This window comes from Pyrgilauda ruficollis, unplaced genomic scaffold, assembly GCF_017590135.1.
Source record: "Pyrgilauda ruficollis isolate IOZ18807 unplaced genomic scaffold, ASM1759013v1 scaffold33, whole genome shotgun sequence".
NCBI classification, from domain to species: domain Eukaryota; kingdom Metazoa; phylum Chordata; class Aves; order Passeriformes; family Passeridae; genus Pyrgilauda; species Pyrgilauda ruficollis.
This window is the reverse complement of record NW_024524711.1, coordinates 4650900-4678392: the sequence shown is the minus strand read 5'-3', so window position 1 is coordinate 4678392 and position 27493 is coordinate 4650900. Positions and strand designations below refer to the sequence as shown.

Here is a 27493-nt window from a genome sequence, read left to right as displayed (position 1 = left end):
ACTTCTTTCTATTGCATTGCTGAGGGAATCTTACGGAGCTCTTTTAGATGAGTATGGGCAATAAAGCCCAATGTTTCCACCAGGATAGAAAAACCAGTTGTCCTCTTTAGGACCAAAGTCAAAGGTATCCAAAAGGATAATGGGATTCTTCAGGTTATTTCCATCAATAATGAAGTCATCAATAATCCAGATTTCTTCTTTTTTGCCTACAAAGAAAATGGAAATATTTCTATTAAGACCTAATACTAATATTGTTAGAGAGCAGAACAGCAGCCAGTATTTATGAATTATGTGAAGAGGAGGGTGCTAAAAGTGTGGGATCACTATTTTCACTTTTCATAAAAATAGTTTCCATACTGCTTTCCAGCTTGACCTTATGGAATTAACTTTTATTCCCTAAAAATTACAGAAGTCACAGCAAAACAAAGAGTGAAAAGCAATAGGTGTTGAACAATTATCTTCTATTTAAATCCTATTTACTTTGAAATTCTGTCATTGTCTTCTTCAATTAAGCATCATCTAAATGAGAAGTTGCTGCAGAGTCAAAGCAGCCTGAAAGTGCAATTTCATTCTACATCCTTGTACTCAGCAGCTTGTGTCTGCCTGGGAGGAGCTCTTCCATAGAGAAGGAAACTCTGAAACTCCTTCTCTCCAATGGATTATGTATTCATATACGTCAGAAAATTGGTATTCTCAAACTGAAGAGGAAGGATTAAATTGACAGATCTTCTGTGTAACATATTTTCATTTATCTAAAAGTGTTTGAGTTCATCAGAAAAAAAATTAGATAATTGTTTTAGGCAGGACACGTCAGAAGAATGAACTGAAACAGGACTGTCAGGACCAGATTTGAAGTTGCTTTTTTTTGTAAGGCATGTGCTAGAAATTTGCCTACATGGAATCACTTGTTGCTGAATCAGCATGTCTAAATGATTGCTGGAATTCTTTAGAGCTGTTAATGTCAGTTTCTGCTTGGAACTGTGCTCAGAGTAACTAAGAGCAGAGAAGAGCTTCCTTCAGCTGGCACATCTCCTGTAATCAGGAGGAATGTGCTGTGTTCCTCTTGTGGTTTTCCAGTCTTTTACAATTTAATCAAAAGATTAACTGCTCACTACATACTCTTTCTAAATGGGTTTTTAATGCCTAGTTAATTCTGAGTAAGGTAGACCCAGTTCCCATTTACACTTGGGACACTTTTGTATAATTGCAGCATCCTAATGGGGCCTCAGTGTAAGTGAGAATCATGCCCATTAAAAATAATGAGAAGAACCTGAGTGAAGTTAACTTTATTGGTGTTTCTTGATCTCCCACTCCCTCCAGAGCCAAAGCTGATGCCTTTCTGCACACAGTCCAGGGATATCAGGTGAAGGTACTTCACTTTAAAGCATTCAACCACTTTTTAAGAACAGTACACATAATCCTGCAGTAATTCTAATTGAAGGAGTTCAAACACAAAACCCCCATGATTTAAGAGTCTCTCTAATTGTTCAGTTGAAAAAATGCACTCTCTTGGAGATGCTGAGCTGTGCAAGCATGGACCTGGCCTCCCAGGGCTGTGCCTCTTCCTCACCATTGTTGTAAGGCTGCCAGAGCCTGAAGCGCGTTGCGTTGCTTTGGGCTGCGTAGGGCAGAGGAACGTTGATGAAGAGCACGTCTGTAGTCTGGGTGAAGTAAAACTCATCTATCAGGTGCCAAGTGATGCCACCATTGACAGAATATTGCAGCAGGATGGAATGAGACCTCTCAGGGGTGCCTGGAGCATAAAGGACATGGATTTATGTTCATTGAAATCCAGTAAGTTCAAGCAAGTATAAATGAAATTATGTTGCTCTGACACCCACTACAAAGTATGGGCTTCCCTTAACAACAGCTTAAGCTATTGTGATGTTATATACACATTGTTTACATATGACTTTCTGTGCTTTCCCTTGCTTGTTATGAAATCCAGTAAGTTCAAGCAAGTATAAATGAAATTATGTTGCTCTGACACCCACTACAAATTATGGGCTTCCCTTAACAGCTTAAGCTATTGAGATGTTATATACACATTGTTTACATACGACTTTCTGTGCTTTCCCTTGCTTGTTTGTCTGCAAAATGCAAATGAAATACGGCCTAAATTTACATCACTGTTCATTATACATACACTTATAGTTAATTACTTAGATAAGACGCTACCTCAGTTATACTTTTTGAGATTAGAACACACCAGCTCCTTTTACTACAACCATATTCCAGCAATACAGTATTTGTATTTTTACAAATATGTATTTTATTTGTGTGTTTTGTCCAGCTACAAGACATTATCATCACCATCTCTAGCACCCACAGATAGACACAGTCCCTATCCTCATAAATTTATGAGTCTATGGCTCTCACTGCAGACACTGGGATGAGGATATTCATGCCCAGAAATAACATAATTGATGGAGAGCACTGAGGATATTTATTAGCATGTTTTAACAACAACAAAGCAATATTCTGTGCTTTAAACTGGGCTTAAAAGTCAGTGGAACTGACAGTAAAATTTGCATTTTCTAACTACCAGCTCCTCCTATTTTTTTTTACTTAGAGCTTTAAAGAGTAAAAAACAAAAGCTCTTTACAGCCTCAGTTATTAACACATGCTAATTAGAGCCCAGCACTCATTTTGATGCTGGTTACTGTACACAAGCTCAGCCCCCAGCCTGTATTTGGCCTGTGCCTAACTTGCTGTCCAGGAATACCAGTGTTCAGGTGATGGCATGTCTGAACTGAGGTCTCAGACAAATTTACACTCTGCTCCCTTCATGGTGTGCAACAGTGATAGCATGTCCCCAAAAACTCAGTCAGGAACGAGCAGAAGGAAAGGACTAAGGGACAGCTTCTTCATCCCTGACTCACTGTCTGTTACTGTGTAAGCTTTTCCCATGTTTTCCATATTTAATTAACCCCATTTGCTGAAAGCAGAGCCTGGTGCACACGCTCCTGCTCCCCTCTGCTCCAGTGCTAAGTATTCAACCACCGGCTGTGGAGCAGAGCAGGGAAGAGCTGTTTGCAGTCAGGAGCTGATTTCAGCTTATCTGTGGCAATTAACAGTGAACAACACACTGCTTTTAACACTCACAGGTGAGAGATATGCCCAGCTATAGCAATTTGTATTCAGCATTAGGGAGCTTGTTGGGACTAAGTCCTGCATCCAGCAGCAGGGCTAATAAGTAATACAGATTCAATAAGGAGCAATTTCTCCTGGGGTTTCATGGTCTTACTCCTTGTGGGTCAAGTGTCAAAATCCAGGCTTGAGCCTTTGGCTACTCCTGCCTTCAGAGCAATATTTTTACTCACTTTATTTTTTATCATTTTTTTCAATGATTATATGAAGAAATATTACCAAGGCATAATTTTGTAAAATAAGTCTTCATAAAGACTTTGCTTATAAACATGAAATATTTGGCATGTTATCATTTTGTGGCATGTTATGTTTTTGGCTGTTACAGTTTTCTGTCTTTTTGATAAAGTACTAAGTAATAAATAATAAATAACCCAATATATATTATTAAACACCCATTAAAGAAAATCAATAATAATTCACAAAGAGTTATATTTTCACTCATGCACCATACACAGATTTGGCTAAGATACTTATTTAGGAAGAAAGAGGGGGTTCCAAACTATTTTCAAGCTGTTGGTAAACATTGAGTCAGTTAGGGTCCAGTCTCAGAGCACTGAGCTTACCACAGAAACTATGGACATCTTCCTTACACCAGAGTGAGAGGAGTTTTTCGACATTCAGAGCTCAGCCTAGAAGTTCCAATTCTATCAGAAAATTTGGGGAAAGCTTCTGAAATTGCATGGGAGTGGCTCAAACCTTCAAGCAGTTTAGTGGCTCTCCATCATGTCACTCCAGACTTGGACATAATTATTTTTTAAAGCCAAGGATGGCAGGGCCTTGGAGCAGAGTAAGACTGAATCATTGGCTTAAAAGTCCTTGTACTGGAGGAACTGTCACAGGTTATTTACAACAACGTGTAAAACTTATCTTGCAAAGTCTGACTGTTCTTCATATCAATTAAATAGAATTATGGACTTTCAGTTATCTCTAAGATACCTGCAAGGTAGTCACATGGTAAGAGATTTTAATGCAGTGGACTGAAGCTAGAAAATGAAAAATACTGTAGTTGATTTTTAGTCCTTAAGTAATTTACTGTAGGCACAATTTTATTACATTAAAAAATTGAACAAATTATTTTTCCCAATGTTATGGGAACTCTCTACAAAACCTTGAGCTCTTTTGTTTATTTTCTGCCCAAAGACTTTACTAGCTGTGCTATTTTTGGTGATGCTACAGTCCACTTTTACCTTAGGAAATGCACAGACAGCCATGTAGACTGGGAGCAAGGTAGGGCTGATGCAAAATTTCAAACAAGCTCCCATATAATCCACCATAAACTACTGATCACTACCATACACTGAAGTTGAAAATATCAATCTGCATTCTTTTCTGTGTTGCTCCTATGTACTAATAAAGCTGGAGAAGTAAGTCAACGGTGATCTTACCTTTGGCAATAAATTTAAATGAAAACTGGATGTACACTGTATTAGTGCAGTCTAGATCTCTTGACACAAGCATTCTCAGTCCTTCCTGCAAACACAGAATATACAATGTCAGTTCTCATTATTGAGTGTGTTCTGCAGCCTATTGTTGCTTGGCTGTTGTCTGCTTCTGCCTGCTGGTGACAGCAAGAGGGGAAGCTCTCTGTTCCACTCCTTTTCCCAGGGAGAAAATGGGGACAGTGACAGCCTTGGTAAAGTGAGGCAGGATATGACAGAAGTACAACTACATGGTCAGGTACAGGCACAGTTACAGCTCATTCAGTTCGTGCTCTGAACCCTGGGGTGTGACTGGATCTGCAAGCACTGACTCAGACACTGAGTCCAGGCTACTGCACTCATTTTTTGTGCAAACTGTACAGCTGCCAAGCACCCTCATTCCCAGGCAGGGACAGTCCTCTCTAGGAGTTCTTTTCTATATCTCAAAATATATTTTGTACAAATATCCTCTTCTGGGGCAACCTGTTGACCTGTAAGGAAAGGGAGTACGCAGGAAACCTCACAGGGATCCTGAGGCCCTGTCCAGTTTGACTGATGAGCTCACTGTTGTGTGGATCCTGGGGCCAGAGCCAGTCCCTGTTCTGGCAAAAACCAGAGATCTGACAAAAACCACCTCTATCTCAGACCCATTCCCCCAGGGGAACAATCTGCAGGAACAAGCAATGCAAATTTTAGACAATTCACGTGTTGTGATTTGGGATTTAAATAATCTAAAGAGGTTGAACTGGAGTTCAGCTTTTGCAAATAAATACTTCAAAGAATTAATTTATAGACCAAACATTATTTAACTTCTCTTTTTGGGGGGCACCTGAGTTCACAGTGTCAAATGAAGACTTGTGTGAGCTGAGAATTCGTGTGCTTGTGAACAAAAGTTATTATTCATTTTGTTAAGAAAAATTTGGAAAATATATTTCTTGGCCTTTTGAAACATGCAGTCAACAAAAATAAGTCTTTAAAGAACTAGAAGACATCAAAATGACAGAATTGAGTAAAATGAATGCAAACTACATAAACAATGATTACACAGACTACAGCCCTGACTAATTTGTATCATTCAAAATACTAAAAATCCAATCAGAACACTTCAAGATAATTGTAATGTGTACCATATTTCCAAATAGTTCACCTCAAGAATCTCAGTGTAGAGTTTCATTCTTTTCCTCTGGTGGTCAAGGAGGAGTTTATACCACAAAAATAAATAATACACAATCAAGAGATGAAACCCATTTGTTCATAAAAAAAAACAACAACAACAACAAAAAACTGTGGAAAACATGGTGCATGTTTAGAGTAGGAAAAGACAAGAAAAATGAAAATGTCAAATTCTAGCCAAAAGACTTCAATATAAACATATGGGCCTAACAAGAGAAAATTTTTGACTCCACTGGTTTTCATTAATTTTTTTTCAATGTGAGTAATCTCTGACCCCTTTGAAAATGAGAGCTGTTCCAGACTTGATGGTGTCACCATTCAGGTTTCCCCTCTCAGCACCGTAGACTTCAGGCCAAAGGTCTGGATGCAAGTTACCATTGAAATCATCCTTCAGGACAGATGGCAGAGGAAGGACAGGGACACAGTAAGGACCTCCAAACCCTCTGTCACACCTAGCAACACATTGGGAAGAAAAGGTATTATCCATCTGGCCTGGATAAAGCACATCCATTCTATGGAGCAGCTTAAGCAGTTTTCTACTCACATGCAATGGCCTGAATCACAGATGCCGTGCCCTGAGCACATCCAGGGGCATCCTGTAGCCAGGACCACATTATCAATAGCCCAAGAATCCACTCCAGAGGCATAGTTGTACTGAATCCATCTGAACCGTGTTCTGGGAGAGCTGTTAAAAACAACGGAAATGTATTTCAGGATTCAAAATTCTCATCCACAAAGGGCTGAATAGTGAAGAAAATCCCAAAGACGTCTGAAGAAAAGCGGATTAATAAGCATGGCCCACTTGTTTTGAAAAGATTCATATTCTAGTGGAAACTGGAAGTTTACATTTCCCAGGTTACTCTTTTAGGCAAAATTCCAGCATATTCTAAAGAAAGGTGCCCAAAGTGATAATCAGGAAAGAACATTGCTGAGACACTTGCTGATCAACAAAGTGGTTGAGAAGAAATTAGCAGTTCCACTTGCATTTGACAGCTCCATGTGTTGCTAGCAGAATGGAAACAATAAAATTGCATCAGTAAAGTAAGGAGTTATGAAAGTTCATTTCCCCTATGTGTTAAGAGGAAAACAATGGTTATATATGTTCATACATATATATATATATGTGAATGAATATATGAATATATATATATACAAATATGCACATGCATACACACTGCTGTCACTGCCTTGTTATCCTCAAATGAAGAAAGTACTTTGGAGAAAAAAAATTCTTTGGAAGATGATGTATGGTACTCTGGAGTGAGCTGTGGAATTGGAAACCAAGGTGTGAACTCCAGACCCAGTTAATTTGCTGTGTGTCCATTTTTACCACTGTATTTTCTGGGTGATGAAACGTACAGAGGTAATGTGTACAGAGGGTGCTCTGAAGAGTTACAAAACTGCTCAGAACAGTGGTAAGCAGTGTCATGATTACCTGTCGTTCCTAAACTAGAGCATGGCTTTGCTTAGAGAGATGGATGCCAGCACATCTGCCACATCCATTTACAGCCCTGTGATATCCTGAGGAGCTCGGCAGAACTCTCTTCCTGGTCAAAAGGGTGAAGGTGGCACATCCAGTGACATGTTCTGACTTGCTGAATGCTGTGACTAACATGCCTGAATGTTGGGTGACAACTTAATGTGCAATAACAGAAAACACGAATGTAGGAAAGGATGGATCAGGGTATTTATTCTTGCTTCTTATTGCATAAATGTTAGAAAAGCTGGTTTAGCATTCTTTTTCTTACTGTCAGAAATTGTAGGCAAGACCTAAGGATTCATTCATCAATGTTGTAACTTCCTTAAGTCCCTACACTTCACTTTATAGCTGATGAAATATTTTGAAAGGAAATTTAAAATTCTGGTGGCGTGACAACACACATTTAAAAATTTAAAAGACATGCAGAACATTCCCAAGCTGGAGGATGTTTGTTCTAATTAGACCAGCAAAATCTTTGTCATGCTAAATAGCCAGAAGAGCAGCGCTCACTTGGTTGAGGGTGGGAGGTAGACAGTAACTCTCTTCCAGTTTTGGAATCTTTCTGAGGTGTAGATGGAGCTCTCGGTGTACTGCTGACAGCCGATGGTTGGGGGGACACACTCCTCTGTCACCAGGTGCCAGTCCCTCCCGTTGTTCAGGGAATACTGCAGGTGAACGCTGTGGGAATTGCTGTATGGCTTGCTGCAGCCCATGCTCAGCTCAAACTGCAAGAATGTGGAGGCTGAAACGTGGAAGTCCCAAGTCTCAGCGTAACGAGGTTTTCCTAAGCAAAGAGAGACAAACAACAAATACAAATACAACAATAAAAACAATTACAACAATAACAACAAAGTGTACCTTCAGCACATGCTTTCAATACTGTCATTCAAATTTGTTACCATTCTTCACCTTTTTCCAGCCTTCTCTTCCCTACAGGTTACTAAATACCTGGATTTGTTCTCCCATCCTGTAAAACTTGATCTTAATATTATTTAGTCTATTAAAATAGACTCATACAAAATATAGTAATGTTTGATGACACATACCAATGTTTTCACTGAACATCAGAGCTGTATCCATAGACAGGCAGTCAATGTCTACTTGACCTCCTTGTATTCTGTACCAGCTTGCTTGTAAATCCACAGTTCCATCAAATTTATCCTGGAAGCCGGTCTGAGAGCTGTCATTCATCCCTATGAGCACATCATCCAAAGCCCACTGAGCTGAATGCTTCCCTACAAAAACCAGAACAGACAGGTTAGTGGAGTCCCTGTAAGTTGTTTTTGTGCCCATATGCTGTGTTCACTCAGTGAGCAGTGCTCAATCACACCAACTGAGTGCTGTTGAACAAGACTAAAACATTTCTCAAGGATGCACCTGGACACTAGAGCATGTTTCTATTACAGATAAACACAGGTATTTCCCTCTTCATTTCTTTAGCTTCAGTGCCTTTGCCATCATATGCTCTCCCTCTGTTTGGATGAGATACTCCCTGAGCCCCTAGATTGGGGAATTTCATTTTATGGGTCACAACCTTCCTGCTATTCCCCACAGCTAAATTGGAAAGGCCTCTGTCTAGTTCCCAAAATAGCTTTTGTATGAAAGTGAATAGAATATGAAGGAACATGCTGAAGGCTCTGCATATAGATAATATTTAGAGAAGTGCTGTTCTCCTTCCTGGAAATCTCTCCTCTTGCTCTCCAGCCTACAGGCATTTCACTTTCATCATCTCCAGCCCATTTCTTTGGCCTTCATTTCAATTCACCTTTCTACTGGCATGCTGAAAAGAACCTCTTACTGCACAATTGCTGCCCTCACAGGAGAGGAAGGAAAGCCTTTACAATAAATTGTGAGCTTGCAGCAATGTGCCAGGACTTTTGCCTTGCCACCAAGAGGAACATGGTTCATGGCTGGTAGGGCCACTCTGCACTGAGGAATGGCAGACAGAGGATAGTCCATGAAGGAACTAACATCTCTGACCAGAAGTGCTTGTCACCTGCAGGCACTGGTGTGGAAGGTGATATTTCAGCTTCCAGTCATAAAACCTTGCTTATAATGGGAGCCACAGGGCTGCCATCAGTGTTCTTAAGAGTGATGACCCTCAGCAGGGACAGATGCCACCCATGTGCCACCAAGGCAAGTATAGGGAGCATTAGGTTGGACATTGCACCACTCACCAATGCAAATGATCATCACAGAATGATGGTCTGTGGTGCACCAGTCATTGCTCAGCACTTTTAATCAAAGGAACTGTCTTCTTAACTAAATCACATCTCTCTTGTCTTGTCTATTGTCTTACCTAGTGAGGACAATTAAGTCCAGCACATACAAGAAAATGTATGAATAAAATCAGCCATCAAAATGATAAATGATGTCTAAGAAGCTGCATACCATAATTACCTGCAAGCTACATGCTTTGCTCCCCAAGGAATTGCCGTTGACATGTACTTAGCTATATTTCTGAATATTGCCTTATATGTCCTGCAGATCCAGGAGCTGCTGCCTTGTGCAAAGCTAAGACTTAATTAGGATCCTTTTAGTAGTGGTAATGTGCTTCCGTGTGAGGTGGGAGCTCTCACAGTGGCTGTAGGAATCAGTCAGAACCAGGGTTTAACTTTCAGCTGAGGATGTGGGAAGTGGCTGAGTGGTTTTGTAGGGCAGGGGACTTGGGCTCTGGGACACTAGAAATGGTGGGAGGAGGGGGTCCTGTCCTGGACTGTGGAGATATTAAAATAGTGAGATGGGAGCCACCAGGTAGGCCAAGGTATGCCTACACTTCCAAAAATGAGACAAAGAGTGTAGGCCATCTGGCATCCCAGGTCACTCTATACTCAGCTAAAAACTTTAATTTTATTAAGGCTTTTATTTTTTTAACGTAATTTTTTCCTCCCCCTCCCTCCTGTTATCTTAGCATCTTTAGTTTAAACTTGGCTCTTAAACAATTTTACTCTTAAGCCCACTCATCAGTTTGGTGCTATAAAAGAAAATCGTGGCCTTAGTGTGACTCAGGAAAGCCCAAATATGCTCTTACAACATCCAACTCTTCAAAATACTGTGTTTTTCACAAGCTGAGGTCTCTGCCCAACATGTCCATTCTGAGTAGCACTGACATGTGGGTTGTGTAAAGCTGTTTGATAATTTTCAGGATGGCCTTGCTTACCGTGTTGTGGCTGCCACCAGCGGAAAGCGGTGGCAGGGGTCTTGGCCTCGCGGGGTAAGTCGATGGACACGACCTGCGGCTCCAGGTACGACATGAAGTCCAGCTCGCGCAGCAAACTCCAGGTGATGCCATTGTCATTCGTGTACTGAACAACGAGTCCTGTGTTTAAAATGCGGAAGAGCAGTTAGTGAGACTGTGCAGAGCAAAGAGGGGGCAGGTCACGCTGTGCTCTGGAACGTGTCACCAGCGCATGTGACACGTGCAGCTCCTCGTCCAGGAGCTTTTTGTGCACAAAGTCCTACTGCAAAGGTGACCTGGGTCACCAGCTGCCACATGCCATCTTGACTGTTTTCACCAAACTGGAAGGACCAAATCTTTTACACCCTCACAGAAACTAATGATCATAGCACAGAAATGATAGGAATAATGTGATTTTCTTTTACACAGTGTTTATTTCATGTTGGGTATCCTTGCAGTTTGTGTGAAAAATTAAGTTATGATTCTGATAGCTGGGATTACAATCATCCTGCAATGTATGCAAGCTCACAGCATCCTTGGAAATTAATTATCATAATATTTAGAAAATTTAAGATAGTCTTTGTATCATGCACACAGTATGGCAAACACTAGGACACAACAGAAGCCCAGCAGAGCTCATCAAAAGGGATACTACAAGAAAGAAGCACCTGTGTATATTTCTTCTCTTAAATTCTTTTATATTGGTATATGTTCAAGGATAACAGATTTTTTTTTTTTTTTGTGTTCTATATTGTTGCAAATGAGTGGAGAATCAAACCCTTATGTAATCTGTGCTGCAAGATGACAGCTTTCCTCAGTGAGTGAGTCAATGTAAATGCCAAATATCAGGAAAAAATTCACTGATGTTAAATGCTTTATACTGAGAGGAAAATTAAATTTTCTCATCTCTCATGTCAGTGGTCTGACTTCATGCAACCAGACCACTTTACATGGGAATCTGCTCCCAGAATGCTGATTCTTCCCAAACACAAGTATCAGTCCTCCACAACAGTAACTTTAAGCATGTGGATCAAATAAGAGAGGAGACATCTAGGAGAGATTAATTTATTCAGACTAAATAAATTTTCAGCTGCAACTTTATAATCTTGTGTTTTGGGTAAATCATGCATAAGCTTGTTTTGAAAGGCATTTTTTATTAGACCCACTGGTGTACTTGAGAAGATGAACAAGTGCTCAGGTACACAATTCTTCTTCAGGTCAGAAATGGAGTTTGCCCACTTTATCCTGAACTTGAATTTCATTCATTTTATTTCATACCTTATGAAAAGTCCTGTGGAGTCGTAAATTTACCTGTTTTCCAACACTATCAAATAGTTTAATACAAGCTATTACATCCTGCTTTGTAAATGCTGTCTTTCTTAGACCATCACAGCTCCCACAGTTACTCCTAAAGATGGATCACCATTAGGTTTGGCGTAACTAATTATAACTAGAAAAGTCCACCAAAAGTAAATAGCTTTGTCCAACATTTATGAAAACTGAGGAGGTAATTGATTTATGTTAAAAAAAAATCTTCTTGATTTTGTAAAGGCAGCAAAAGGCAAGAACACTGCAGAAGATGCAAAATGTAAAAGACTTATAATAAAGAAAAGGGGCTTTACCTTCATTCCTGGCTCTTGGTCTGTTGCAGGAGCTACCAACACTCTTGCTTCCAAGCTGTACATAAAATTGAACTAGCCTTTTAAAAACACAGGATAAAAAAGAAGTGTAATCAACTTCTGATAGCACAAGATCAGTCAGGATAATTTGCATCTCTTAGCTAATGGCATTTTCAGTTAGGTCCCTATTTCAGGCTTGTTGATAAGGCAATATTCCCAGAGAAACCAAACATGGCCATGGTAAATACTGAAAGAACCAAGACAGAAGAAAGTGATGTGATTTATTAACCTGGAGTATAATAAATGTGCTTCTGAGTGAGTGTCAGAAGTTAGCAGTTCCATCTCATGCAGAACTTGCAAAATCTCCATAGCAGGCTAAGCTGTTCCTTACATCAGATCTTACCTTGGCCTTTTGAAACCAGAAAGTAGGTGAAGCATTAAAATACAGCATTAGAGTGGTAATAAAATTATTACATCCTCCTTAATCACTAATCCTATTTAGATCCTTAAATTCTTGATATAAACAGTTTTTAGTGTAGTGAGCTCACTGAACATATTGTGAAGTAAACCCTTTGATTTTGAACCTATACATTATGATTTCATTGAATATTCTCTTGTTTTCACACCATGAAGTGGTGAAGAAAAATGTTCCTGAGCTGCTTTTCTTGCAACCTGCCCTGTAGTCAGTGCTTTTATCCCTTCCCTAATTTCTCTTATTCCTTTCTACTGTAAACCATGGCAACCGTTGCATCTCAGTCTCTGCATGAACACATTTCCGTGTCTTCAATTTTTCCCAAAACTACTTTCTGCAGCCCTTGTAATACCACAAAACTCCTTGAGACAGGATTGCTGGTTTTATTGACAGAACTCTGGATTAGTCTGGAACATCCCTGTTTAGCAATATTTGAATTAAATATTATTCCATCCTTGTGCTCCAAAATATTGTTAAGGTTTTTTTCCCCAATCTGCAGTAATTCCATGGTATCCCTGCCGAGCTTGTGTTAATTATTGTGACTCTGTGGTTTTACAGTAGTTTATATTTTCTCCTAGATACATACTAACGTGCTATATAACAACAATTAATTTCAATTAATGCCCTGCTGCTCACTCCTCAGATTTCACTGCATGTCTCAGGCATTCATCTGACTCTTACTAGGTCATAACTAAGGTAAGGAGCACTGAGATGACTCAGAATGCCATCAGCCCCTAATCTACACATACTTCACAGGTTGTTTCCATTGCACACCAAAACCAGCTCCTGAGCAGAGCAGAGAAACTGGACTCAACCCCACGATGGGATTTTGCAAGCTGAAAATTGGCAATGCTATTCTCCTCCTTGCTTCCTGGCCAAGTTTTAAATTAGGATGATAGAAAATCAGGCCTCATTAATTCTATTGACATAGATAAAATCTTTATTTAAAACATAAATTTTGAGGTGCATTTTTTGCCACTCAAATAATTCTCCACAAGGATAACTCTTTTTGCTTTAGAGGATTTTGTCCTAATTTGTAGTAATTTTGGTAAAACCACAGACAAGCCACATCACTACAGCCAGAGCCAGTAAAATGCAGACAGGACTCCAATTTCCCTCAGCCACTGTTATGTGCACAATATCATAATCCTCCTCTAAATCCAGATTCTAAATCCAGCTGCATTCCAGTTCTGTTATCAAAATCTGTGTCTACTGTCTGAGATGTTTAGTATAGCCATAGGGTCCAGGACAAGGCAGAATATCCTCATCAATCTCTTTGCTAAGATAACCCCACAGACAGCTCTAGACAGTCAGGCTCACAGTACCACACCATTTAGCCAGGTAAATTCTATCTGTTTGCTGCAGCTCTGCTGATGGAGACAGTATTCAGGCAACAAAACTCTAGACAGAAGCATCAGAGGTGAATAGATTTACAGTCCTCTGACAAATTCTTCCATTCTTGCCAAATGTGAAGATCATTAAAAAGCAAAACCAAAGAACAAAAAACCCCTTTCTGCAGAAGGTGAATCAGCCCATCTGATCTCTAAGTGTCTGACCCAGAACAGCTCCCTGGGACGGTTGCACAATCATTACCAATGGAGTCTGTAAAGCAGATGGGAGCCAAGTCAGCTAACAAGCCAGATGTCACCACTTGGAAAAAATGCATATATATTCCATGGCTTTTATCTAGATGCCAGGCAGGCACTGTGTGCAAATGCTCCCACCAAACAGGTAGTTAAAGGTGTCATAAGGGACAGGCCATCAAAATGGGAGGCAGCAGCTCATCAGCAACCAAAATGCATCCATGTATCACAATGTCAGTCAGAAGGGTGGAAATTCTGCCAGTGAAATTGTACCCTTGGTGTGCTGGGCCATGCAATAGGGAAGGAATGGAGAGACTCCAGAGTGTTTCTGAAGTGTAGGATAAAAAAAGAAATGGTCTGGGTGAAATGAACTTTGACACAGCTCTCTTAGTGCTATGTGACATTCTCCTAATATCTGCAAAAAAAGGGTGTAGTCAATCATATGAAGGAATAAGGAGGCAATAGGCCCAACAAAGCTAAGAAGTTATGATACCACTTATTGTATATACTAAAATTTGAGTAGTTTTTTAATGGCCATTGGCTCCCAGGCACAAGCTTTAGTTTGAAATGCTTTTAGTGTGATACCTGGCTGTGGTGGTGCCCTGTTGGGCTGCCCCCCTGAGCAGCACCACACACCTCAGGCTGGCAAATCTCAACCCCATGGACCATGCTGTGCTGGGGAGAGAAGGGTGAAAGGGAAAAGGGTCTTTGTGCTTAAAAAAAAAAAAAAAAAAAGAAAAAAACCAAAGTCCATGTATTCCTTACATAAAATTTACACTCCACATTCAAAAAGCTGCAGCTGATGATATGAAACATACATAGGTAGATCTGCAGGAATTTAGAATGAAAATAAAAATTTAGTGTACTGCAATATTGTTCAATTTTTCTATCAGGTTCTTCCATGCATGATTTACAAAACAAGATCTTAAATGGTCTGGGAAAACACTATTAACCTGAAAAATAAGCAGCTTAAAAATCTACTGCAGGAGTTTCTGCCTTCCTATTCACAAGTCTCAATCCACATATCTAACAGTATGTCTTTCAAGGCATGTTTTCCTGCTGTTTACTCAGTCACCAAAGCCCCCCAATCAAAAAACCCTTGCAAAAATAAAAGATAACTGTGCAGGGCTAAGATGATGCCTAATAAGATAACTGAATTTTATGCAAGGCATTACCAAATGCAAAAAATAATACCGAAATGGGAAAAGTACTTCCCTTTAATCTCCCTTTCAAGTGACATTAATTTTAGCTTCAATAATGAAAAAAGATTTCTAGGCTGAGGAATTATTTTCTTTTTAGTGTATGGGCCTTTCAGTTAACCCTTCACACTCTCACAAACTGTGTATCTTTGCTTCTAGAAAAAAAAGACAGAGTTAATGTTGCAGATGGCCTCAAAACCTTTAAGTGGGATGCATCTGTTCAGAGCAAGGTGTCTGAAGCTGAATGTCTAAGTTATACACAGCCAACACAGGCTGTCTTACAGCTAATGAAAGAAAGAAATACGTGTTTGCAGAAGACAAAGCTCTGGCCTCTGCTAGCTGCTCTTTTAGGAGGAGTTGTGTTGCCCTTTTGAAGCAGCTATTCTCTCCTCTGAACACAAAAGCAGCCTGGGGTAATGGCTCTAGTCTAAAAAGTCCATGTTCTGGCCAAGCAGCGTCAGGTGGCTACTACCTTTGACACAGACTGAAGAAAGCAACAGATCCATGTTAGTCCCATTTGTGTTTGAGATGACCACTATGCTCTGTCTAGCAAACAGCCCAGGGTGTGGCTTCCAGCTTGAATCGTTCAAGGGAGTTAACCTGCTCACTGTGTTGCTCACAAAAAAATATAAAATGGTGATTTTTTTGACATAACAATCAGTTCCAGCAGGAGAACAGCTCATACCGTGAGTACGTGGTCAGAAGAGAGATCGTAGCTGCTCTTACCAAGTGTTTCTCTCGCCATTTATGTTTTTGAAGCAGAATTAAGACACAAGATAACCATATTCTTGTGCAAAACAGAAGCAGTGTACATTAAAAACATCAAGAAAGAGCATTGCTCAGAATTTTAAAATGTCTTTTGGCTTTTAAAATGGTTCAATCTTTGCAAAAATGGAAAGCTATAAATATGAATATCTGGCATTAAAAGTGGTTTCAAATTAATTGTAAAATTAAAGGGAATACTTTGCTTTAAAAAATATTTCTTCACGAAAGAAGGAATAACTCAAAAATACTCTTTTGAATGCAGACTTCTTGAGGAAGTAGTCTAGAGTACTTCCATTATATTGCTTCCCAGGATGAGTAACACAGGATTTGAAGTCAGTGAAATGGAAGTGCTCACATCTTCCCAGAGTTCCAGGACAAACATGTACTTGTACAAAGCATATTTGTCAAACAATTAATTAGTTTAATTGATAACTAATTTACATAATTATATAACCATGACATGCATTTGTCAGACATGCAGGGGACAGAAGAAAGGTGGCTGGTGCAGTGCTGTGCAGTACCAGGGAGCAGCTGAGGACTTCCCCAAACCAGCAGTCCCCACACTGTCCTACAGAGCCCTGCTTGCCTGAGCTGGAGAGTGATCACAGTGACCTCTGGCAAGTCTTTGCTGAGTGATCCCACAAATTCAATTATGGAGCAAATCGTGGCATTATTAATCTCAGAGCAGTATTTGACAGGATAAATATCTTTTATTAAGCTAACTGCCAAAATTGTAGAGTGCTCAAGGTTTCAGGTGCCTAATCTCTCATGAGACTGGACAAAGCTGCAGCAAACTCCAAGCTAAATAGTGGTTAGAATTAACAGCCCTTTGTTCATCCTAATTACATTAATCAGCTAGGCAATTTGAGAGAAGAGGATAATTGCTACCAATGTAGCAGGATTCAGCACCAGCAGGGAGAGAGGTGAAGGCTTGTTAGCCTCTTGGCTACGCAGAAACAATTCACATTCCATTCCTTTGCACTTCTGACAAGTGGAGTAATTCACAACATCTGGCAAGCTAACAACAGTTCCTCGCTGTGCCATCCTCATGCCTGCAATTCAACACAGTCAGAGGAAAAGGAGCTTTTCTCCCGGCTATGGGCAGAGTCTTAGGTTTTGTGCATTCTCAAGACCATACCTTCTGCCTTAGAATACAATGCAAATTATCTTCTCAGAAAGATAGTGAGTTAATATTTTATTTTAAGCTGTTATTCCACTGTCCCTAACCTAAGTATTCTCTTTCAAACAGGGAAGTAGTACACCAGAATGAACAAAAAAGTATTTTTCTATCTTTCAGAGTTCTTGTACAGGTTATGACTACCATAAAAAAAACCATTTCCCACCTTCTCATATCCACACTTGCAACAGGGCAGAACAGAGAACATGAATACACAAGCAATTTTGAGAAGCAGCACTGAGCACTGACCTGATATTTGTGGTGTCCAGGGGAACAGTCCTAGCTTCCCTTTTGCCAGGTCCATTGAAATACAGAGATTTTCCATCGCTGAGCACACCACAGCCTGTCCCAACCTGACCTCCTGTTATCTTGTACCAGAGAGGGCTTAGCTTCCTCTCGAACCTGTCGAACATCTCACTGTGATTAGGCACATTGGACACACAGGTTCCATGTGATGCTTCAAGAAAAAAAAAAAAGAGGGAGATGCTTTGGTGAAACTGTTTTGGACAGAGTAAGGGTCAGATACAGTACATTGGCACACAGTTCTGTTGCATCCATCTGTGACAAAACACCAGGCTTTTCTAAGAAAATGCCCTGATGACTGGATTGTACCTTTTTAAGCCCACTTTACAAATGTCTGTAAGAAGAATAAGCTCTCTTCTCTAAACTCTAAGATGGCTTATTTCACTAGGTGAAAAATAGCCAAGCTTTATGTTGATAAGGCATTTTTTGCAAACAGAAAAATATTATCCTATTTAATTTTAAACAAATGGAACAAAAGATGTTAGCTTAATGCTTTGTTGGTTGAGGGTTGAAAAGACTGCAGTGTGCAACCAGTTGTGTCAATCATTTTTTTTTCACAGGGTTTGCATTTTGGGTTTTTTCCTATTTCAGCATAGAAGCCCCTAAAACCACAAGTGAGCAGAATTTTCCACAGAAGGGCCTGTCAGAACATATGTTCCCTCCTGGTCCCATGCCATCTGATGGCCAGGGGACTCAAAAATGGCAACAATTCTTTTGAAGATGATCCAAAGGCTTTTAAGCAGACTTTTCAGTTTATAATATTTTATTTTGTTTTCTCTCTTATTGCTAGTCCCTTCCCATTCATACAGATGGTGATATTCAAAGATTGTGGTTGCCAGAAACATCAACGGTGTCCGCTGCCTTCAGCTGCTCCGCTTTGCCTGTGCCGAATTTAATTTAACAAAACAAGAAAGATTCCTCTTGGCAGCCCATGCAATATATGTCATCGTATATTTTCCCGAAATATTGGAGAGGAAAAACAAGATGTCAGGTTCACAGGTTTAACTCTGCCAGTGCTTAGTGTAACCCCGCTGGAGAGGGCTGTGTTACCTGTGTAGCCCAGGTCACAGAAGCAGACCCCCGAGACGCAGTCGCCGTGGCCGCTGCAGTAGCTGGGGCACGGCTCGGAGATGTAGACGCCATCCAAGCCGAAGGGAGGCACGCTCTTGTGGGAGCTGCTCTCCTGGATCCAGCGGAATCGGGTCTTACTGCAGAGAACAAACAACAGCATTGCTGCTCCTGGCTTCAGTGGCTACTGCTCCTTCCTTAAGATGAAAAGGACCTTTTCCCAAATTAGCCGTTTGCAAATAGGATGCTTGGATTTCTGTCATGCTACATTGCTTAAGGATATTTCTTTCAGATTTTTTGGCTTCATTTTGACTTCCTCTGTTTCTCTGGCCCATATCCATCAGTGTGAGGCAAAGAACAAATACATGGTTTCATCAACAACAGTGAATGATTAATGTGACTTGGAAGATGCTTTTTACTACTCAGTCCAACCTGAAGTGCTAATTACATATCAAAATCCCTAAACTTCATTTCTTAGAGTATTTTTGAAAGGAACTCAGTGATGGCAGCGATGCAGAGTTTATTATGGGATTGTGCACTTTTGAGTAAAAATCCTTTAAGTTATTTGGGTACAAGAAAAAAAGCCACTTTCTAAACAGAAACAACCAGTCTGACTCATCAATCCCAAAGTTACATCCTGACAGTGAGATGGAGATGTGGTAGACCTGGTAAAACACGGATGAAGGAACAAACAATATCACTAATTACTCTAAGGCTGCTGAGCTGACACAGCTGGCCCAAAGACATATGATTGACAGTCCATCAGTTCTTACTCTAAAAGCCTAGTTCCAAACTTTAATGGCAGACTTTTCTGACATACCCTTTCTTAGAGTGGCTGCAGATTCCTCCCTTGAGTGGGAAAGCCTCTAAAGATTAATCTTTGAGGCTGAGCAAGATATTTGCTCACAGTCATTGTATGGGAGAGTAACAACAATCTCTATTAAATAATAATTTTTGCTAGCTTTAATACAGTTGCTTTGATACAGTTGCTTCAATGTTGCTTTGTAGAGCACTATATTATAATAGTTGCTATGGCTCCAATACTGCATAGTAAATAAGTCTGATTAAGATCTTATTGTCTAATTGTTACCATAATAAATCATAAATTAACATGTTTATATAAATATATCTAGTTTGCCATCCTTAATCCTGAAGGACAACCTTGTGTAAATGTTCAGTTACACCTGTATAATTCTTTAGACATAAACCACTGACAAAGTCTAGGGCTAAGATTGGATCCAGCTGCACCTGGGCTCTGAGAAGGAGTTTAGAAAGCAGTGGGGTCCTTTCTTGACCTCATGACTCAGTGAGAAGGCTCTTTTAATAAACTTTGTCAGAAGCTCCCACTCTTCTCACAACTCTGACTCACTGCATAGGAAACTTGTTGAAGAAAAAATGTTTTGGTTATTAATTTCCAGTCTTTAACTTTTAGCTGATCATTTTACAGGAGCTCCAGAGGGGGGAACAAATTTACAGTCTCATTGCCAATATAATGGATTAACTAATATCCTCCTTGCGACTCTGCCTAAAAAATAATAAACATATTGCTTTTTCTTTTTTGCTGTGCACTGGAATTTGGTAGGTACATGTTCATGCTTGGTAGCAAATAATGAAATGGGATGCTCTCTGGTTAACCCATGAACCATGATTTCCTAAGTGGCCCACAACAAACTCAGGTCTCAACATGCCAAGACACTCATTGCAGCCACAATACTTACATTTTTAATGTATTAGCATGAGCTTCTTATTCCTGATCACATTACTGCACATAATGCCAAACAGATTGCTGCTATTGATTCTGCCCTGCTTGTTTTGGGTAAATCAAATCAGCTGGTGTCAGATCTGTGCAACTTGGCACCTGCTTTTATTGGCTAATTACTGAAGAAAAGACAAACTCATTATGGTACACACTGCTATTTCAAGTCCTTGCAGCAGAGGCACCAGCTCCCCTGCTACAAAATATGCCACACACTCAAATGGGATTGAGGATGAGGGAGGAGGATGGGTCAGAAACCCAGAGGCAGCACTAGAGAAGCTGCTGGGAGGGCAGGGGGACAGGGGACATGGCCAGGGGCCTGGTGGTTGTGCTGGCAGTGCTTGGTGCATCCAACAAATCACATCGGGCTGTTGTACTGATGGAGTAAGACAGAGAGTAAGGGCAGTGAGGAACTTCATCCAAATCCAGGTAAGACTGAGATAACCCTCCTGATTTCAAGGCTTACTTGTGTCTTCCACCATCTGATGTTTTCTCACTTGTATTAATCTGGTGATGAGGTTGTGCCTGCAGATGTGCACAACTACCATTCTTCCTTCCTTTGCCTCTGGCTGTCCCGGCTGCCTTCACTGAGACAGCACATTATGCATCAGCTCAAATACCTTGCTAAGGTTTCTTTGCCCAGTGGTAACTAAAATTAATCCTGTTCAAATGGCTTATTTAATTCATGTGACTTATTACTCTCTTGCTGGTGCCTCTGACCTAGCGGACATGGATAAAGACAATGAAGGGATTGGTGTCAAATTAAAGTGCTGGGTTCCTCACTGCTTTTTAATTTAATAATTTATTATAGACCAACCTGACACCTTTAAAATGGAAAATTCTCACTGCTTTGGGCAGCATACTATATTTTCCCCAGATCTGCCATATTTTAGTGCTGCTTTTAGTCACAGCTTTGCAACTTTTTCCTAATGCACCATTCTAGAAGCAGCTAAATCAGCTAATCCCCGGGTCCCCCTGGCATCACCGGTTTACAATGCGCCGTACCTGGCTGCAAGCGACCTGGGGATAACAATAGTAACTCTGGTCCAGTCCTCAAAGTCTCCCGTGTGGTAGACGGAGGGCTCGCTGAGCTCCCGGGAGCTGCCCTCGCAGCCCCTGGTGCCCGGGGAGGCGGGGTAGCAGCCCTCCTTCACCAGCGACCAGAAGAGCCCAGCATCGTGCGAGTACTGCAGCAGGACGGGGGCAGAGCTGCTGTACTGGCTGCTGCAACCAATGTTCAGCTGCAAAGAAGCAGAGAGTCAGAGATGACACGGAGAAATGCCCTGTTGTTGGTCATTATTGGCTGCCAACCACCTTTGGCTTTTTGTGCTGGGAGGTTTAATGCTCTGAGCACTGGCTCTGAACCCTGCTGGCTTGGAGTCTGCTTCTTACATGGAAATATGACAATTCTCGGTAAAAATTCCCACTATTCCTTCATTAAGGTTGCTGAGTTCAGCACACAGAAAGGTACAAAGAACTTTGCAAGTGTCCCTGTGCATAGCAAGCCCCAAACAGCAAACTCTGTGCAGGGACCTGCATACCCAGGAGTGGAAAGAGCTGTATCCTCTGGGATCCATCCTGCATGCCCAGGAGTGGAAAAGCTGTATCCTCTGGGATCCATCCCATCTGCAGGCCCGTGTGCCCAGAGGATCAGCCTGACTCCCAGGTTAGCCCTAACCACAGCCTTGTCACTGGCCTTGCAGAAATGGTGTCTCAGAGTTGGCACTGAAGTTTGGGCCCCCAGAATAGAGTAACATTTGGATTAAGAAGAAAAAAATGCATATTAAAATGTGAAATGAGAATTCAGCCAAGGCCAAAATCAACTGCTGATTTGAAGTTTCAGTTTCATTCTTCAAGCTATCAGAAAAATATTAGTTTTCCTTAGTTTATTGCAGAAATTCTACTTGAGTTGTAGAAGGCAAAATGTAAAACAAAATCATTCATGTAAAATGAAATAATTCTAACAAATTACTGTCTTTGAGCTTATCAATGCAAAATTATTCCAGTCTGCTATTTAAAATGGAAATTTCACACACTCATGAAAGCATGCAAATAGGACTAACACATTTATGTGCAGGCTGAAAAGCTTTCCAAAAAAGTATAAATTCAGTCTTTAAATAATAGACTTGATAAAGAAGGACTCACTGTTCTGTGACACATTCTTATGTTTTGTATAGCTATGTTACATTGTCAAGTGCTTCAGTGATGGAAGGTGTACGAAACATTTTTAAGTATTGAAATTTTTTTTAACCCAGACAATTTCTTAATTGCTGTTGATCATCAAACCTAGAGAATGGACACTTAGTCACTGAAGTGCAGGAAGGTCATGAAGAGGCAAATAGCATCTTTTCCTGGCTAAATGGTATTTATATAATGAGATATCCTTGGGTTTTGAACAGTTTAAAGTATAAAACTGCATGTAATACTCACAAGAAAATTGTACTGAAATCCCTCAGTTCGTAGAGCATCTTATTAGCATATCTTTTGGTTGAAATTAGATTATTTTACAAATCCCAGTATTTCTAACTAACTTTCCTATTTATAGAACTGTGGGAATTATATTGAAAAGCTGCCTGTAAACATCTGATCTTTTTAATAATTCCACTTGTAAATTATTCAGTGTCTGTATCCACCAATTATGTAAGGACCATGTATTTGTGGGGAGCTCATTAAAATTGCATTGCAACCAACTTCCAGAATTCACCAATGGGATTTCATTATAAACTCAATAAAATTTTGATTAGGGTTCAGAAACAAGAGCTTGTCAAAGCAAATACACTTTCTTTGGAGCCCATATTCTGATGTATTGTCAGACCACTGAAATTTTTGTGAGCTCTTTAAAGAAGAAAATGCTAATTGGAGCCTATATTCATTGACACAATAAAAGTAAATTATATGAAAAACACACACTGGAGTACAGAGCAGCTTGTAAGTCTTTAAATAGTTTAAAATACAAAAAATGTACCCAAACCACTTTGGAGCTTTTGTACTCATAGAGCCCCAGACAGGGTATATCCTTTTTCACTTGACAGTGCAGTAGCATTCCCTAGTACTGACTTGAATGTAATGACAGTCACTTCAACCCACTTCTGAAATGTGCTGAAGAACAAAAACCTTTAAAACTTCTCCAGAGGGGTAAAAATGCTTTCAAGCACCAAGGTTTTGGCTATTCTTCTAGAAAGCAGGATGGCATTTTATTCTGTATAGGTTCATACTTGTGCTCTTCACGTCTTTTTACACAATTGTCTAATTTATCACCTTTGTTTGAACTGTGGCCCCAGTGGCACCTTGCAAGTATTGGCTAAGGGCAATTTTACTGATATTCCACACAGATTTATGTTTAAGGAATACCTTGAACTGCAGGACATATCCAGGCTTCAGAGTTAAATCTCGAGTCACTGCAAACCGGTCTCCGTCCGATTTACCGAACAGCATGGCAGAGGGGGTCGCAGAGCAGAAACTTTCATTTTTGGTCATCCCTTCGTTGGCCAGCATTAACCACACACTCATCTGGTTCATAGGGTAATCAAATGCTGGCTTTTCATAAAAGTTCTGTTAGAAATGAAAAGAAAAGCCAGAGGTATTTTCCCCTCGCACTGTGACTTCAGAATAATTCCCAAAATGATGAACTTTCAAATTTCACAATTTTTATTTTCTGTAGTTTTCAAAAAAATTTTAATTGCCAAAATGTCAGTGTTGACTTTTTGCAGAGATACATCATCACATCCCCTGTCACAAAGCTTAAGAGCCTGATGATTTTGTGAAAAGACCCAGGTTATTCCCACACAGAGATGCGGCTGCAAGCACTACAGCTGTCTCTTTAAATACACCCAGGATTTTCAAAGAAAGCTATGTTCAAACAAGCCTCCTAACAGGATAGTTCCTATTTCCTGGGGATGCCCACAGCTGGCTCTTGCTTATTACCTGTGGCAAAGTGGGATTAACAACAGGAATGATGTGCTTCTGCTTCTCTGACAAAATGATGATGTCGTCGATGGCCCACTGGTCGTACCCTTCCCCTGAGAACACCGGCTGCCACCAGCGAAACCTGGTGCAAGGGGTCTTGGCTGCAGCTGGCAGCTCCAGATAGACAAACCTGAGGAACACAAATCAAGCAGAACTTCAGAGAGCACAGTTTGTAGAGAAATATGCCCCTCAACAGGGAAAAGTGGCAGAAAAGCCAGTATCTATCTTATGTGTACAAGTCCTAGGTAATTTGCGTGTTCAGAGAAGGGCAGCAAAGCTGGGGAAGGGTCTAAGAGAGTAACTCATATGAGGTGCAGCTGAGGAAGTTTGGGTTGTTTAGTCTGGAGGAAAGGTGGCCCAGCAGAGACCTCATTGCTCTCCACAACTACCTGGAAGGAGGTTGTAGTAAGATGGTGGAATCAGCCTCTTCTCCCAGGCAACCAGGGACATGAGAACACTGCCTCAAACTCTGCCAGAGCAGGTTCAGGTTGGACAACAGGCAGAATTTCTCCACTGAAAAGGTAGACAGGCATTGGGGCTTATTGGGCTGCCCAGGGAGCTGGGGGAGTCACCATCCCTGGAATAGTTAAAAAAAATCCCTGGATATGGCATGTAGTGCTGTAATTTAGTTGATATGGTGATGTTGGGTCAAAGGTTGGATTCCATGACCTTGGAGGCCTTTTCCAACTTTAATGATTCTATTATGCTGTTATTTTATTTTTCCTACATCTAGATACCTATTTATGCACTGCATATCAAGAAGCCTCCTTTGTTCTTCTTGTCTGTGGAGAATGTAAACTTTTAAAGAAAATGTATGTTTTTTGTGCTCTATTACTGTATTGCCAAACACAATAAGGAATTGATTTAAGCTCTCTAGCTTTGAATTAAACTGTTCAGCTGATCCATGTTCAGCATGGATCGTAATGTTTTTCTGATGCCAGGAAGTATTAGTTAGATAGAAAAAAAATGCTAGAAAAATTAATTTCTCATTCTCTTTTGCTGATTGGTCCTATTTGTAGACAAAAGCATCATTCTGCTACAATGCAGTAGATTATGTAGCAGTTTTTTTTGGGTAAAAATATTACAGGCCTCTTATACAGATCTTTGTAAAAGAACTCCAGGTCTGCTTAATTTACTCTATGTTCAACTTAAAAAAACACCTTACAAAAATGATGTTAAATAAAAGTTCAAGTTTCAAGCCTAATCATACATATGTCAAAAAGTATAAGAATTAGTTACTTGTCCAGTCCTATTTCAGATAGCTTATATATATGCATTTATAGAAACTCTTTCTTTATATCACATGGTTTTTTGCACTCTGCTTCACTTGCCAGTTAGGTGAAGAAAGAAGAAAGGAATTCTTTTTCAGTTCTTTTCCAGAGAATTCCTAGATTTACTGTTGGAGAATAGGAATTGAAAAATGAGGTTTGAACTACATTTGAAACAAGAGAAAAATAAATCTACATAGCTACGTTCAGTAAAGACCATCACTCTCCATTGATCAGAAGGGAAAATGTTTTGTCTAGAAACATGTTGGATAGTTCAGTATCAAAGTTTTCATTATTTAGCTTCTTTGTTGGAGTGATTTTGACCAAGTAGAGACCAAAGCACTCACCTAGTAAATGAGGGGAAGGGGGTAGCTGTAGTTTGGATTTTAGTAAGGCTTTTGGTACTGTACCTCTCATCATCTTTATGGACAACTTGTCCACCTGCGGGATGATGCTGGGTGAAGGGCAGAATTCAAAGGGTTGTAATGAATGGGGTCACACCTGCCTGGTGACTGGTGACCAGCAGTGTTCCTCAGGTTCAGCCCTAGGGCAGTTCTGTTCCAGGTATTTACCAGTAATATGGATGCAGGAGTTGAACACACCCTTTTGCTGATGATACTAACTGGGAGGTGCTATTGACTGTCTTGAGGGTCAAGAGGTCTTGCAGAGGAATCTTGACAGATTGGAGCATTGGGATTGATTCATGGGATAAAATTTAACAAATGGAAATGTTGATATGTTGATTCTGCAACTAGGGTGGAGTAACACTGAGCACAGTTGTAGGCCCCTTCTACCTGAAATATTCTATTCTATTCTATTCTATTCTATTCTATTCTATTCCAGATTCAACAGTTTTATACTTCCAAGAGCCTAGACCATCTCTAGAAAAGAACAGTCAGCCAAATTACAGAAGTCCTTCTGAAAGCATTGCTCATTGCAATGCAAAATGACAAAATGAGAAGATAAAATTATTAGACCATGTTAAAAGACATGGACTACAGGTAATAGAAATCACATTAACACCTATGCAGACAAATACAATTTAAATTTTCATCAACAAGGTATCTGACAACGAATTTGAATGGCCGAACATGATTTCTTCTCCTCCTTAAATATTTATTTAAAGGAGCTTTTGCTTCATATAACATTAATACATGTTCATTAGATCTGAAATCAGAGTTAGAAGAAATGGAATATTTCTGCACCTCTTTTGGGCAAGTTCTGTATTTGCTTGCTAATGTTTTGCAAATATTAGCATTTTAGTCATGTTTCACTTAGAAGGTGGTAGGAAATTTTATATTTTACTTAAGATTGTAAGGCCCACTTTCATTGCATTTTTCATTCCCAGTAACAGGAGTTTACTGTGCCAGTCAGAAAAAGTTTCTATATAAAGATGACTTCTAAGCATTATAAATTTGAATTATTATTCACGTTTTCATAAGTTGAGAAATATATATTTTAAAAAGCTGATGCAGATGTGTATTATTTAATTTAGATCAAAATTATACCTGGGTTTGCTGAAGTCAGAGAAATACATTTCTGCTAGTAGCTGCCAATTGATCCCGCCGTTATTGCTATACTGCAGCAGCACACCTTCTTCTCTGCTGTCAGGTTTATTGCATGAAGAAGTCTCTCCTCCAATCTGGATGTAAAACTGTACAAAATCCACCCATGTTGTGTCCAAATCCCAGCTTACCAGCTGTCTTTTTCCAGCCTACAATACAAAGAACAGAGGAACAATAATAATTTTAATTATGGTACCTTCATGATGAATAGGCATATCTAAAGTCCATCACAGATGAATATTACACACAAAATTACACAACATGGAGGACATTGACTTCTGTATCAACTTGGCTTTTTTTTTGTCTTTCAATTATTCTGCTTGGCCATCCTTTATGTCACCCTGATTTGATCC

The 27493-nt window shown here is 40.0% G+C and overlaps 1 protein-coding gene across 1 annotated transcript in view; it reads right to left on the bottom strand.

Moving 5' to 3' along the window:
• Positions 1-27493, bottom strand: part of RELN (reelin) — a 276870-nt gene that overhangs the window by 42981 nt on the left and 206396 nt on the right. Inside the window, exons 25-39 of the mRNA XM_041474646.1 lie at positions 27084-27289; positions 24266-24437; positions 23693-23893; positions 21347-21582; positions 18568-18725; positions 17464-17671; positions 12022-12098; positions 10382-10540; positions 8268-8456; positions 7732-8005; positions 6286-6426; positions 6016-6193; positions 4536-4620; positions 1571-1753; positions 35-206 (exon numbers count right to left, since the gene is read on the bottom strand). Of these exons, the coding sequence (XP_041330580.1) occupies positions 35-206; positions 1571-1753; positions 4536-4620; positions 6016-6193; positions 6286-6426; positions 7732-8005; positions 8268-8456; positions 10382-10540; positions 12022-12098; positions 17464-17671; positions 18568-18725; positions 21347-21582; positions 23693-23893; positions 24266-24437; positions 27084-27289 (2639 nt within the window). The remainder of the gene's footprint in view (positions 1-34; positions 207-1570; positions 1754-4535; positions 4621-6015; positions 6194-6285; positions 6427-7731; positions 8006-8267; positions 8457-10381; positions 10541-12021; positions 12099-17463; positions 17672-18567; positions 18726-21346; positions 21583-23692; positions 23894-24265; positions 24438-27083; positions 27290-27493) is intronic.